The sequence below is a fragment of the Pogona vitticeps genome, chromosome 5, assembly GCF_051106095.1.
Source record: "Pogona vitticeps strain Pit_001003342236 chromosome 5, PviZW2.1, whole genome shotgun sequence".
Lineage (NCBI taxonomy): Eukaryota > Metazoa > Chordata > Lepidosauria > Squamata > Agamidae > Pogona > Pogona vitticeps.
This window is the reverse complement of record NC_135787.1, coordinates 74,336,864-74,352,383: the sequence shown is the minus strand read 5'-3', so window position 1 is coordinate 74,352,383 and position 15,520 is coordinate 74,336,864. Positions and strand designations below refer to the sequence as shown.

The following is a 15,520-nucleotide window of genomic DNA, read 5'->3' as shown; positions in this document are numbered from 1 at the left end:
AAAAACCCCATTAAAAATACTTTATACTTGTGACAAAGGTTGAATCTACTTGTGATTATTCCTAATGTCATTTAGTCAGCAGAATAAATATTGAAAGAAACAGTGACAAACCTTGCAGAAACAGCAAGACTAATGCCCATCTGTCATTTCCTGATAAATTATTGAAGAATTTTCACTTTCCATGGAGATTTTCAGTGAAATTGTCTCCCTGACTTCTCTGGCCATTTCCACACACTTCAAGTATCAACTATTTACTTTTTCAGTAAAGCTGAAAAAGAAGACTAAAAGAATTATAGTGCCAAAATATAATTCAAAAAACAGTTCTGATGAACTTAAAGTTCATATAAGGAACAGATTTGCATGACTAAACTCAAGTTGACTGTGAGACAAGAACTCTGGATTGAAATTAGGGATATTGTTAAGGAAGAATGCAAAAATTCAATTGCTGCAGCATAAAGAAAAAAACAGATGGATTATGAAAGAAACACTTAAAATTGTAAAGAACAAAAGAAGAAAAAGTAAAAGCTGTCAAAAATAGGATCAGAACCCTGAATGCAGTTTTTCAGTTGCTGTCCCGTAGAGACAAAGAGAATTACTACAATAGGTGGAAAGAAATAGAGAAAAACAAAAGGGGAAAAACAAGATATCTGTTCCAGAAGATCCAAGAAATCAAAGGGAAATTTAATGCTGGAAGACGAGCAGGGAGAAAATAAACAGAAGCTGGAAACAGTGTGCTGAGGTCCTATGCAGATGAGCTAAAAGCATGAGAGACTCCTTTGAAGAGGAATCCTACGATGAAGAGCCTACAGTTCTAGAAAGCAAGAACTTCTCTGAAAGCATTAGGAAGAAATACATCACCAGGGCTAGATGGGATACTAGATAGAACTATTTCAAGTGACTTGAAACTGAATGAAACCAAATCTTGACAAGAATATGTCCAAAAATATGATAAACAAAACAATAATCCACAGACTGTAAACACTCAGCATACATTTCAATTCCCAAGAGAGGAGCTGCCAAAGGGTGCAGTAACCACAGGATCATTGCTTTAATTTCCCATCCAACCAAATTAATGCTCAAGGTGTCACAACAAGAGACTCTGGTGTCATCTTTGAGACAGCCTGCTGAACAATCACAAAGCTGCTCCATTGGGGTGAAGGGAAGGCTGCATATATCTCTGCCTGCTGGTATCTGGAGAAATTGGGGGCCTATATTTATAATTCCCTATGTTCTCAAAACTGCTTTGGGTGTGGGAGAAGAAGAAAGAGGCTGTCAGAGTCGTGTGCAGAAGGAACCAGGGAAGATCAATGGAAGTGTGTGTCCCCTCATAGTGAATACTTTCCTCCAGTTACAATATATTAGAGCTCTTTCTGTCCTTTTTCGGAATCCCACATTCAAAGGCACTTCTAGTCTAAAAGGTGAACAGGTAAGTGAATACAGGGCCTGATCTGCTGGATTCAGATTTGATGCTCGCTTTCCTGCCAGAATCTTCACACGGGCCGTTTCGGGGGCCAAATGCAGGAGGGGATTCCCATGCACAGGAAATACTAGACCTTTGCAGTGGAGGGAAATTCGAGATGGATGAACCTCCTGCGCCTGGATCGAGCGTGCCTTTGGCTCCCTAAGCAGGGCACGCTTAGCTTCTTTGGGGGGGAGCGCGCGCCCTCTTGGAGGCCTTTGATTGGCTCTCCCGCTTGGGGGCAGTGCCGAGGAGGCCGAGGCCTGGGCAGTGGCCGCCCGCGCCGGAGCCACCCGCCCCCTAGCCTCGCTCCCTCTGCCGCCTGGCTCTTTATTTTTAACCCGGTAGCTCGGTTCAGCTCGGCTCCCGTGGCAAAAGCGGAGCCTGGTGGAAGGGGACGAGGCAGATTTCCAGCCGCGAGGAAGAGGAGGAGGAGGAAGAAGGTTGGGCTAGCAGCAGCAGCAGCAGCAGCCAGGTTGCCGCATGCCCGAAGCGGCCGCCACCAGCTGGGCTGCAAACGCTCGCCTCCTCTTCCCCGCTTCGCCCCGCCGCTGCCGGCCAGCAAGGAGGCAGACGGCGGCCTCTGGCTTCTCCCGGGCCGCCCCCTGGAACGATCCGTTAGTCAGAGCCCAGCCTCCCTGCTGCTGCAGCGGCGGTGGCGGCGGCGGGAGCGACGGGGACGCAGCTTGCCTTTGCAAATGGCCAGCCCCGCTTTAGATCTGGCGGAGGAGTCGGGCCAGCCTCTGCAAGACGTCTCCCAGCCTGAGCCAGCTTTGGCCGAAGCTCAGCAGTGGATCGAGGTAAGAGTCCAGGGTTGCTGGCTGAAACCGATGCCTGTACGATCGTCCTCACCTTTCATTCCTCCGTGCGCAGGGTCCGCGGACAATTCCCTCCCGCCCATCTTTCTTTAATTTTTTTTCCTCCCCCGCAGTACCTCGGGAGATCCGCGGTAGCGTCCTAGTCAGATCGGAAATACAGACACAGTTGGGACGCTCTCTCCCTGCTTTATCCCTCCCGCCTCTCCGATCCCTTGCAGTTATCCCTCATGGTGCAGAGTTGCAACTGGAAGCAAAATGTTCCTCTACATGAGATGTGAAAGAGCTGCAGCAGCAGGTTAAGCGGACGGTGCGCGTTATTAGGCGGCCCGAGGAATGCATCGTTCTCCCTCGCTCTCTTTTCCGTCTTGGTTCTCAGCCTCTGGGCTCCTGCCCTTCCATTTAAGCTCTTAATCTCATTTATTTCTCTCTCTGTATGTGCAGACTGAAATGAAACGGGAGGTCGTAAACAAGAGTGCAGGCAGGCAGAGAGATGGAGTTCCATCATATTCTCCTGAGAATGCATTAGAAACTGTTCTGAGATTTGAATGTTGGAAACCGGTTGTTCGTTCGCATCTAGCCAAGTTCATGGGCTGGAGGAGCTTGAGCTGGCTGAGAAGGAGTCGGTGTAGGCGGCCCGGTGGGGGGAGGCGGGGGGGGGGGAGAAGGAAGAGCCCGACGCACGTGGAGACAGGACTGGTGTCGTTCTGTTGCCTTGGATCATTGGGAATGTACCCACCGACCTCACTTTTGCTCCCTTAGGCTGTACTAGCCAAATGGTGCTTTTTGCTAATATCAGAGGTCACATTTCGACCTTTTTAGTTTTGTACATGAAATAATACACAAGGAAAGAGGTTACATTGTATTAATTTACGTATAAGAAAATTCACATCATCCTCTTCTGGTACTTGCTGCAGGTAATGAAAACCAAACATAAGGTGTGATTGTTGTTCTTTAGTCGTTAAGTCGTGTCCGACTCTTCATGACCCCATGGACCAGAGCACGCCACGCCCTCCTGTCTGCCTCCCGGAGTTGTCTCAAATTCATGTTAGTAGCTTTGATGACACTCTCCAACCGTCTCATCCTCTGTCGTCCCCTTCTCTTGCCTTCACACTTTCCCAACATCAGGATCATTTCCAGGGAGTCTAGTCTTCTCATGAGATGGGCAAAGTATGGGAGCCTCAGCTTCAGGATCTGTCCTTCCAGTGAGCATTCAGGATTGATTTCCTTCAGGATGGATAGGTTTGTTCTCTTTGCAGTCCAGGGGATTCTCAAGAGTCTCCTCCAGCACCACAGTTCAAAGACATCAATTCTTCAGCAGTCAGCCTTCTTTATGGTCCAGCTCTCACTTGCATACATAGGTAAAGGTAAAGGTAAAGGTTCCCCTTGACAATTTTTGTCCAGTCGTGTTCGACTCTAGGGGGCGGTGCTCATCCCCGTTTCCAAGCCATAGAGCCAGCGTTTTGTCCGAAGACAATCTTCCATGGTCACATGGCCAGTGCAACTTAGACACGGAACGCTGTTACCTTCCCACCAAGGTGGTACCTATTAATCTACTCGCATTTGCATGCTTTCGAACCGCTAGGTTGGTGGGAGCTGAGACAAGCGACGGGCGCTCACTCCATCGCGTGGATTCGATCTTACGACTGTTTGGTCTTCTGACCCTGCAGCACAAGCTTCTGCGGTTTAGCCCACAGCGCCACCATGTCCCCCTTCCATACATAGGTACTGGAAAAACCATAGCTTTGACTATGCGGACCTTTGTCGGCAAGGTGATGTCTCTGCTTTTTAAGATGCTGTCTAAGTATGTCATTGCTTTCCTTCCAAGAAGCAGGCGCCTGCAGTGATCAGGGAGCCCAAGAAGGTAAAATCTGTCACTGCCTCCATATCTTCCCCTTCTATTTGCCAGGAAGTGATGGGACCAGTGGCCATGATCTTAGTTTTTTTGATGTTGAGCTACAGGCCATTTTTGGCACTCTCCTCCTTCACCCTCTAAGGAGGTTCTTTAATTTTTCTCACTTTCTGCCATCAGAGTTGTATCATCTGCATATCTGAGGTTGTTGATATTTCTCCTGGCAATCTTAATTCTGGCTTGGGATTCCTCCAGTCCAGCCTTCGCATGATGTATTCTGCATAGAAGTTAAATAAGCAGGGAGACAAGATAAGCCTTGTCGTACTCCTTTCCCATTTTTGAACCAATCAGTCATTCCATATCCAGTTCTAACTGTTGCTTCCTGTCCCACATATAGATTTCCCAGAAGACAGATAAGGTGGTCAGGCACTCCCATTTCTTTAAGGATTTAGCATAGTTTGTTGTGGTTGACAGTCAAAGGTTTTTGTGTAGTCAATGAAGCAGAAGTAGATGTTTTTCTGGAACTCTCTGGCTTTCTCAATAATCCAGCGCATGTTAGCAATTTGGTCTCTAGTTCCTCTGCCCCTTCGAAATCCAGCTTGTACTTCTGGGAGTTCTCGGTCCACCTACTGCTGAAGCCTACTTTGTGGGATTTTGAGCATTACCTTGCTAGCATGAGAAGTGAGTGCAATTGTATGGTAGTTGGAGCATTCTTCAGCACTGCCCTTCTTTGGGATTGGGATGTAGACTGATCTTTTCCAATCCTCTGGCCACTGATGAGTTTTCCAGACTTGCTGGCATATTGAATGTAGTACCTTAACAACATCATCTTTTAAGATTTTAAATAATTCATTTGGAATGCCATCACCTCCACTGGCCTTGTTGAAGATAAGCCCCTCAGGTTGGAAGGCGTCCAACAGCTACTGAGGAAGAGTGGAGGACAAATAGAAGTAGCTCCAGAGCCAAGTAAGTGGTTGGGCCAAAGCCGAAAGGATGCTCAGCTGTGGACGTGTGTGGAAGTGAAAGGAAAGTCTGATGCTACAAAGAAAAATACTGCATAGGAACCTGGAATGTAAGATCTATAAACCTTGATAAGCTGGATGTGGTCAAACAGGAAATGACAAGAATAAACATTGACAACCTGGCATCAGTGAACTGAAATGGACAGGAATGGGTGAATTCAATTCAGACCATTATCATATCTATTATTGTGGGCAAGAATCCCATAGAAGAAATGGAATAGCTCTCATAGTCAACAAAAGAATGGGAAAAGCTGTACTGGGATACCATCTCAAAAATGATAGTATGATTTCAGTAGTAGATATGATAATCGTCTGAATTGAATTCACCCATTCCCGTCCATTTTAGTTCACTGATGCCCAGGATGTCAATCTTTATTCTTGCCACATCCAACTTCCCAAGGTTCATAGATCTTACATTCCAGGTTCCTATGCAGTATTTTTCTTTGCAGCATCAGACTTTCCTTTCACTTCCAGGTGCTTCCGCAGCTGAGCATCCTTTCAGCTTTGGCCCAACCACTTCATTAGCTCTGGATCTACTTGTCCTCCACTCTTCCTCAGTAGCATGTTGGATGCCTTCCGACCTGAGGGGCTCATCTTCCAGCGTCATATCTTTTAGCCTTTTGTTTCTGTTCATGGGGTTTTCTTGGCAAAGATACTGTAGTGGCTTACCAGTTCCTTCTCCAGGTGGATTGAATTTAGTCAGAACTCTCCACTATGACCTGTCCTTCTTGGGTATCCCTGCATGCCATAGCACATAGCTTCTCTGAATTACTCAAGTCCCTTTGCCATGACAAGGTAGCAATCCGTGAAGGGGATAAGGTGTGATAAGATTCCCCAAATAAAGTAGGATTAGAACAGAGATGAGTGCATCAGATAAAACAGAAATATTGAACAAACTTGTCTACTTCTGATAAAAGGCCTAAATATAAAGATTTGTTGTAAATGATGAAAACTCATGATGGGCTTATCCTTTTTGTTTGTTTTCCCCCAGATTTGTTCAAACATGATTTTGTACATTACACTTGATAGGGCAAAATGCAAGCCACCTATATAATGTGGTTGTGTCTGTATAAATCAGTAGAAAGACACCTGTAAAACTGGTGGAATTTTGACATCAAGTCAGTGTTGATCACAGTTGCTTCCAGACAGATTTCTGTGATCCAAACTAGAGGTCATCTATTTCTTGAAGCAAATGGAATGAATTCTGTATAACTGGAACATGTGTTGACCTTGGTTCAACTTAAAACAAGCAAGCAAAAACAATCTCCAGTATGTGAGTCTAGGAGGATAATAAACGTTACTTATACTAAACTTTAGCAGCATTTTGACATTTCTGGTGTAGGTAAGGAAAAACTATTGGCCCAGACTTCAAGACTATTTATTCTTAACATTATTTGCTGGTGGCTGTTCAGCCTAACTTTGCCCCCAGCCTTGGCAATCTACAGTTAAAATATTTATAAAACTTCAAAACCTTTTTAGAGCAGCCTCTTAATATTCTTGAGGTTCTGTTGTTTTTCTGTGCCTGTTAACATATTGTTTCAAATGAGGTATGTGAGCAATGGGGAGTCATCTGTGTGCATGTGTGTAGTTTATATATGAATGGGTCTGATATGTGATTAATCAGCTGCCCTTGTTATAGCTAATCTGACCCTTCTCTCAACTTGCACCTTTGCGTGCATAGTTTCTACATATGATCCCTGGCTGCAGTGTGCCCAAGTGGAGAGAGCTATTCTTGATTGACAGATATGAGGATTTGTTGTGTGGTTGATTTAAGTGACTTGTCAGGTAGGGATTTAAGGTTGCATATGTTTTTATGTTTTTGCTAGTGTGTGACAGTTTCTTCTGTCAATGGCTGATAGGAGTTGATGAGATAGTGTGAGCCTAGGAATAGTTATTCAATGTCTGAGTGGGACTTAGAGTTCGGTGAGACCAACCTGGGAGTAGATCTGCACAGCATTACAGCACAGTTCTAACTGGAGAGTAATTAGTAGGCAAACATATAAACTCTGGCTTTCAATTCTAACTTGAAAAGAAAATCATACCTGAGGAAACCCAGTTTGGTGTAGTGCTAAATAAACCAAATCTTGGCGTTTCTTGCTCTGTTAAGCCATTCCTGTTGGCAGGAGTAGGCAAGCGCAACGATCTGAGTATCATGCAGCATCGTGATGCCTGACACCAATAAGTGTAAATTCACAACAATTTTGACTTTCCACATATTACTAGCCATATATATGTATTGACAAAGATGGCAGAAAACTAAATTGTTCAAAGGTGTTCAGAATGAGAATTGGGGGATGTAAGATTTTAACTTCGTGATACTTGCTGCTCTGTTTTGTTATATATAACCCAGAAGAGCTAGAGAACTGTCACTAAAAAAACTAACACGGGTTCATTCAAGATTGTAAAATGTCAAGTACTCCTTGAGGGTTGCCCAACCTGATTTGGACTGCATAAGATGAAATATAATAGTTGGCTGTACTGGGTTCGCCTTAAAATAGATATTAGTCTAATAACCATTGCCTACGAGTCAGCTTTCTTTAGGAGCATATATATAGAATCTTCTGCTAACTTTCCAGCAAGAGTGGTCTAGTGGATGGTATGTACATGTATGTAATGTAGGTTAGGTTGCAGTTTGGTTATTTCATTGCTAGGTAAAGTTAGGCAGATTACACAGAGGTAATAATTTTTCTAAACAATCACATTATTGCATAACCTACTTTTATGGCTTCTCTGTATGCATGCCACACCCCTTCTCATAAGTTTTCTTGGGATATTACATTTTCATAGCAATCAAAAATAATGTGTTAATTAGTTTATTTAACTTGAATATTGGCCCACTTAGCGCCATTCACTACTCTGGACAGTTTATAAAATAGACCGGTGGACCCCCACCCCCACCCCGCAAATACCACTTTATTATTTTGTACAATTAATATTCTAGAAGAGCTAACTATTTTATGTGCCAGAATTATTGAAGAACATATCCTTTCAACTGCTAACGTGAGTCTAAATCTAGTTCTGAATCTCAGCTAGATACACTCCGTCAGTGGTCAGATCTCTGTTGCTCATTGTGTAAAGCAGTGGTCCTCAACCTTTTTGGGGCTGCAGGCAGCTGAGCCTCTGAGGAAGGCGCCCCCACGGGTGCGCGTGCGCTCTCGGGTGCATGTGTGAAGTGGTGGGGAAGCACCCGCCCATCTACCAGCACCGGTGTGAGCGTTCCCCCACCCCTTCGTGCATGTTCACGGGCGCCTGCATGCCCACCCGAGAGCGTGCCCACCCACCCCTTTGCGCGGGCACTTGGGCATTTGGCCGCATGTGTGAAGGGGTGGAGGAGCACTCACGCTGGCGCTGGCATGCGCGCACGTGTTCAAAACAGCTGTGGGGAGGGAGTGCGTGTGGGGGGCGGCAGGATTTCTATCTTCATGGCCCGGTATGTCTCAGGCCACGGACTGGCACCAGGCCGCGGACTGGGGGTTGACGACCTCTGGTGTAAAGTTTGCACAGCTTGCTGTGCCTAATTTATGAGATGCCAAGGTGCCTCTTAGTTATGCAGTTGGTCATGTGACCATGAACCAGCATCTCATATTAGCTGCAGTAAAGTTCTGTAGACCGTGCACAGACATCCATAGGATATGTAAGTGTTGACTTGACTTACTATTCAGTGCTTGAGTGAATAGATCTACTCTAATTAGGACAAAATATTAGAATTGAGTTTAAATCTTTATTATGTAGATTATTTATTTTATTATTTGAGACCTGTATACTCTTCCTTTCCTGTGGATAAGTATCTATTAAGATTCCTCCACCGCCGCCACCAAAGTAACTGGATGAATGACAGCAAAACAAACCCATCCCATTTGTTGCACAGAAGTAGGTTATCATGAATTTTGGTCTAATGTTGTGGTCAGTGGCTTTGGGTGTGATATGTTTCTGAGAATGAGCATCAATGTGAACATTAACATGAGGATAGTCAACTCTTTGGTGAGATATGGACTGTTCTGAAAGGTCTTTCTTGTCTGAAGACTGAAGGAATCTTCAAAGTGGATGCTTATTGAACAGGCAAGTCATCAGGAAAAAGTCTTTGGTTGAAAAGTTCAATTTTTTCATTGGAAGCGTAGGGTGTACATTTAATCACTGGATAAATCCTGAGTGAAATTTAAGGGAGGCACATGTGAGAGAGCATTTGGAAAGTGTGGGCTAATTGTAACACCTGTTCATTGTAACATTTAAGTATTTTTGCATCCTCTCCTACAGAATGTCATACTGTGAAGAGAGGCAGTAACTGGGAGGGGAATGAAGGGCTTGTAAAATATTACTATTGTTTGAGTTGGTTTTAAATTCTTGTTTTGTTTTAAGCTTTGAATTTAGAAATCGCTGCTTCTCATTCAAGAATACTGGGGTAAAAAATAGTAAATGATCATGGAATTATAACTTCTCTAATTTGTTTTAGACCTGTTGAAAAGCAGTTTTTTTATAGGACCTGTCCAGATGGGGTAATTTTGAGTGCTCTTGTTCACAGTTAAAAGGTTCTTATCTTTAGTGTAATGAGTTTTATCTCTTACTCACTTTAGCAGTCCTTCAGTTCATACAGAAGGTGTTTATTCTCATGTAAGGAGGGTCGACACAGGTGTTTTGATCCTCAGTTTATTCATGAGTAAGTATATCTGGTTTACTCACAAGTAAGGTTTACCTTGTTTACTCATGGGTAAGGAGACATCGGTGAGGTAAGCTTTCGTCAGCAGTACTGGTAGAAGGAAAAAATGTTGGAGTGAAGGTTGGGGAGATCGAAGGGAGGCAAGCCTTCCACTTTCCCACCTTTTTCCTTATTCAGAGCTCCTTTTGAGCTCTGCTGCTTTATGGGGGTGTAGCCCCTGGAGTCAACATAGCCCCTTCCCCTGCATTTCCTCATGGCCCTTATTCAGTGAGCTACATTGACTTCCCCATTTTGTTGTTGTTAAATAAAGTAAGTGGCATATCGAAACAGCTATGCAGCCACCTTGCATGGTGTACATATTATACTGAAAGACACCTCCAATGTATTAGAATTGTGCTGCATCAGTTAGGGAAATGTTTTTAAAAAGAAGACGTAAATTGTCAGAAGGTAACAACCTTGTGATGTATTAGGGAGGTTGTAACATTAATCCTCCCATTTAATGTCACAACCCCCCTAATACATCACAACGTTGTTACCTCAGATAATGCTGTCCACAGCTCCATTTGGGTGTGAATTTGTGCTGTGAATTAGGAAACATATAAAAACCATCATGTGGGGCATTATTTCCAGCAGCTGATTAGAAATTTGTTTGTCGTCGTTCGTCGTTTAGTTGTGCCTGACTCTTCGTGACCCCATGGACCAGAGCACGCCAGGCTCTCCTATCTTCCACTGCCTCCCGGAGTTGTGTCAAATTCATTCTGGTAGCTTCGATGACACTGTCCATCCATCTCATCCTCTGTCGTCCCCTTCTCCTCTTGCCTTCACACTTTCCTAACTTCAGGGTCTTTTCCAAGGAGTCTTCTCTTTTCATGAGATGGCCAAAGTATTGGAGCCTCAGCTTCAGAATCTGTCCTTCCAGTGAGCACTCAGGGTTGATTTCCTTCAGAATTGATGGGTTTGTTCTCCTTGCAGTCAAGGGGACTCTCAAAAGCCTCCTCCAACACCACAATTCAAAAGCATCAATTCTTCGGCGGTCAGCTTTCTTTATGGTCCAGCTCTCACTTCCATATATCACTACAGGAAAAACCATAGTTGGCAAGGTGATGTGTCTGCTTTTTCAGATGCTGTCAAGGTTTGTCATCGCTTTCCTCCCAAGAAGCAGGCATCTTTTAATTTCGTGTTTGCTGTCTCAATTTGCAGTGATCATGGAGCCCAAGAAGGTAAAATCTGTCACTGCCTCCATATCTTCCCCTTCTATTTGCCAGGAGGTGATGGGACCAGTGGCCATGATCTTAGTTTTTTTGATGTTGAGCTTCAGACCATTTTTTGCACTCTCCTCTTTCACCCTCATTACAAGGTTCTTTAATTCCTCCTCACTTTCTGCCGTCAGAGTGGTATCATCTGCATATCAGAGGTCCTTCATATTTCTTCCGGCAATCTTGATTCTGGCTTGGGATTCCTCCAGTCCAGCCTTTCCCATGAAGTATTCTGCATATAAGTTGAATAAGCAGGGAGACAATATACAGCCTTGTTGTACTCCTCTCCCAATTTTGAACCAATCAGTTGTCCCAAATTTGTTAGGAAATGCTTAATACAAGATAATATAACCTATTTGCACTCCATGTATGCATTAACAATTATGTTTTGATATGTCGTGAACTACTGTTCACATTGATGGGTGGTACAAAAGTTAATCAAACAAACAAACAAAATAGCTACCAGACTGTTGGTTATGATTTGACAACTTGCATGACTAATAGCTAAATATATTTAAAGGCCAGCTTAGTAACGAGAAGACTTAAAAATAACTGCACCCACTCAGTGGCTTTTCTTTTAATGTAGTTTGCATTATTGAAGGGACTGTAGGCATCCTCTTTCAATGAATGCATCTCAGTTTCATGGAAAGACTATATCAGCATTGCAATAGTATAGTGGGGCTATTACAATAAAATCACCAATCTAATGTAATGTACTTAGGGCACAACCCAACAGATGGAATATATAGATGGGGATGTCTTGGGATATCACTTTTTCTGACCTTTTATGTGAGATGTGTAGTGGGCATATTGCAATATGTGAGGAGAAAAGAATAGAGAACTCTCCCACCCAAATGCTGTCCATTCTCCCAGAAAGGAAAGAGATAGCAGCTGCCGGGAAAGAAAAGAAAAAAAAGGAGGTGGCCGTAGGGCCAGGCAAGACAAACATGGAGGACTCAAGGCCATTAGAACAGGTGGGAAAGGAGGTGGAAGGTGAGGAAAGGATATATATAAGGCTAGGGTCAGTGAAAGGGTAGGAGAAGCCAGAGAAGCTGAAGTGAGGAAGGAGAAAAACGCCCTCCCTCCCGAATGGGAGTGGATATGGTTAGAGAACCTGTGGACCAATAAAAGCAAAGGGTTAATGGTTCATAGAGAATTAGCTGATAGAAGGGAAAGGATGCTCAAAAAGCCCTTGTACAGTACCGTGAAGAGAAGGAGGCAAGAAAGTGGAGATGAAAGATAAGAAAGAACCAAGACTGAAAGGGAGATGAGAGAAAGAGACAGATGGAGGAAACTACCTGGGTCAGAGGAGTGTCCACCCCCCAGCTTCTGAGAACCCACGGATGCAAGAATGTGGACCCCATGATCACAGATCCCCAGGAGAGAATCCCTGTCCTTGTTGCCAATATCATTAGAGCAAGTGCTAATGGACATGAATTCCATGGACTTTGTTGTTGGAAACCTATCTATTGAAGAGAAGAGAAGTTGATTGTTAAAGTTGATGTTAATAGTTTTCTAATGTTATCTGTAATAAATGTTGAATTTGGAGAAAGACTCTTCTTGTACTGTAGCAGGGGATGAAAGGAATAAAGGATTAACTGGAATTAGTGCTGAACACAATGCCACTTGCATTTCTTGAGGCCTTCCCATGTCATGGTTCTATGCAGCCACCACACTGCTGCTCCTCCAGTATGCAGTATGCAGAAGCAGGCAGGATGCTGCGTGTAGATCCTGGGGAATTGCAGTCCACTAGAGATAGATAATACAGAGTGCAGCAGGTCTTGATTTATCAGGAATGTCTGATCACACTGCAATGTAGGCCCACTAAGAGAAGACTGGCTAGATAAGCTATGACTAGGGTACTTAAAGTACTGCTTTGTCCTTTAGGTATCTGAATGTTTGCTGAGATCTTCCAGAGAGACTCCTTTGCACATCTTGTAAAATGTTTAGATTCAAACAAAATGTTAGGGAAACTATGTATTCTTTGCAAATCAGTCAATTGTTCTTTCCATGCTACAGTTTCCTCAGAGATAAGTGTCTACATTCAGTTTTCAAATTAAACCTATGTTACCTTCCATTAATCAACCACATAATAAAAGTTACTAGGATGCAAGATGATGATGATGATGATGATGATGATGATGATGATGATGATGATGATGATGATGATGATGATGATGATGATGATGATGATAATAATAATAATAATAATAATAATAATAATAATAATAATAATAATAATAATAATAATAATAATAATAATAATAATAATAATAATAATAATAATTTATTGTCATTGTAAGTATATACACAGTATACCCATACAACGAAATTCACAGACATCCAGAGACCAGACACATGCACACACATAAAATTCCCCAGAGTGACAGGAAGGCATGTGTTGTGACAAAGCACAACTCCTTCGTTACTCAAGGAAAGCAATCCTATTGTCTAGTAGTTCAACCCTGAATCATGTTGCAGAATGGAGAAAGATACTCCAAATTGTGAATTGCTTTCAGGATCTTGCTGCTTTGTGAAAACTTCCCTGGTTAGATGACCTGTGGGATGTGTTTTCCTACTTTCTTTGGCATGTTACACTTGCCACTGCTTTAGATGGACACAGATCCACTGATCTGGTTCAAGTCATACAAATAGCTTAATGCCTTCCAAACCTTCTCTGTAACAGGGTTTTCAATGGTGCCAAGAGTAATGGGAAGAAAGGGGAAGTCCCAGAGTTGTATTTCTCTTTTTGTTTGCTCTTGTGCTTTAGTTGTAACTGCTTTCATGTTTTAAACTGATTTTACTGCCACTTATAATGATTTGGTATTTTGATATCTTTATATTGTTTCAGTTGCATTAGCTTTACAGATAAACTGAATATATGTATTTAAAATAAATGAATACTGCATATGTGGAAGACACTATATTCACAAAATATGGTGATATACAGTATACTGTACTATAAAGCAGTGTATTATAGTACATTAAATGCCTGCTTAATACCGGTCTGTTAAAATAATTATATAGGAGATTGAATCAAAACACACTCTAAAAAAATTGTTCGCTTGCTTCTTATTAGCGTTGCTTGTAAGTCAAATTAATGGAAAAGCGCCTGCCCTATATGGAATTCAAGGCAATTCCAATGGCAGGATAAGCTCAGGCCCCAAAATGTACTAGCCTGTACATTAATGTTGGCCGAACGAAGAGTTGTATTTTCGAAGGCTTTCACGGCCTGGGTTGTTGTAGGTTTTTTGGGCTCAAAAAAGCTACAACAACCAGTTGTGTTTGTTTTTAAATGAAAATAATTCATGGCTAGAAAGAGCATCTGCAGAAACAATTACTTATATTGCAGATTTACAGGGAGATAATTCAGCAATAAAATTGTACTTGACGCCTGATTAATTCCTGATAGTATTGTTAGAATGCACAAGTCACACCTCCCATTCTTGCCTTTATTGTTATTGTGTATCCTTATTGTTGAAACTTTTACCATGACTTTGTTAAGCTAAGGAAGCCTTTCCCATAGACCTGTATTCCTTAGAAACTTTGCCAGTTGATAAGAATGCTTCCCAATAGCTGCAAGGCAACAGCAAACAAACCTTGCTTTCTTTCGCCTCAACACTGTGCATTTAAGGCAGCTTTCCCAAGGGAGGTGTGTTGGCCAAAAAAGCGTTGACTTCTGTGAGCATCAACACATATTTTTGTAGAGATAACCTAAACTGTAGAAGTTTTTCATCTTTGAGGTTTGAGATGTGGATTTGCCTCTGGATGCTGACTAAGAGCATTAAAGCTGAAAATTCCCTTTGCAAATAATTTTTCCATGGTGAGAAGGGGGAACATCTAAACCACATGTAGAACATCATGACTGGAAATGTTGCCCATGATTCTGTACCATCTTACTGGCAGTTCTAGCTAGCATAGAGTGGGATTCACACAACTGTCAACTCACTATTCAGTGATTCAGTAGGTCTACTGTAGTTGGGTTTAGCAATGAGATTTAAGTCAGAGTTTCCACTTCTAGCTTTATGGTTTAATTTGTTTTTTAAAAAAGTAAATATAGATCCAGAATGTGTATATTTAAATAAATGATACTCCGTGCACAATTTAGAGTCCTTTGTGATGATGCACATTATACAGGTGTTGGCAAAACTTATTCAGTCTTGGGCCTTCTCCAAATAACTCTGTTTTTTTCCCCTTTGGAAATTGTTACAAAGTTTACTAGCATCTGTGGAAAAACATCTGTTGACTTTGTTGAGCATAGAGTCATGACCCACAACCAAACACAAACATTAAGCTCCCTTAAGCCCACATGACTTCAGTGGGACTCAGGTATGCAATAGTCATTGGACTGTGGCATTGTTCACTGTGTTTGGGGATGGTGACAGAAACTAGACATAGGGTTTACATAGACAACAGAGTCACAGATGATTTTTATGAAGATTTGAACACTGGCAAAAACACT

At 42.6% G+C, this 15,520-nt stretch overlaps 1 protein-coding gene across 6 annotated transcripts in view; it reads left to right on the top strand.

Annotated features, from left to right (window-relative positions):
* The first annotated feature begins 1,739 nt into the window (after nt 1-1,739).
* LIMCH1 (LIM and calponin homology domains 1) overlaps nt 1,740-15,520 on the top strand; it is a 260,857-nt gene continuing 247,076 nt past the window's right edge. For 5 of the 6 annotated variants that reach the window (XM_078393983.1, XM_078393982.1, XM_020786271.3 and 2 more), the window contains exon 1: nt 1,740-2,259. In XM_078393983.1, the coding sequence (XP_078250109.1) occupies nt 2,158-2,259 (102 nt within the window). In that variant the 5' untranslated portion in view covers nt 1,740-2,157. The remainder of the gene's footprint in view (nt 2,260-15,520) is intronic. The other variant, XM_078393984.1, reaches the window with a different exon arrangement.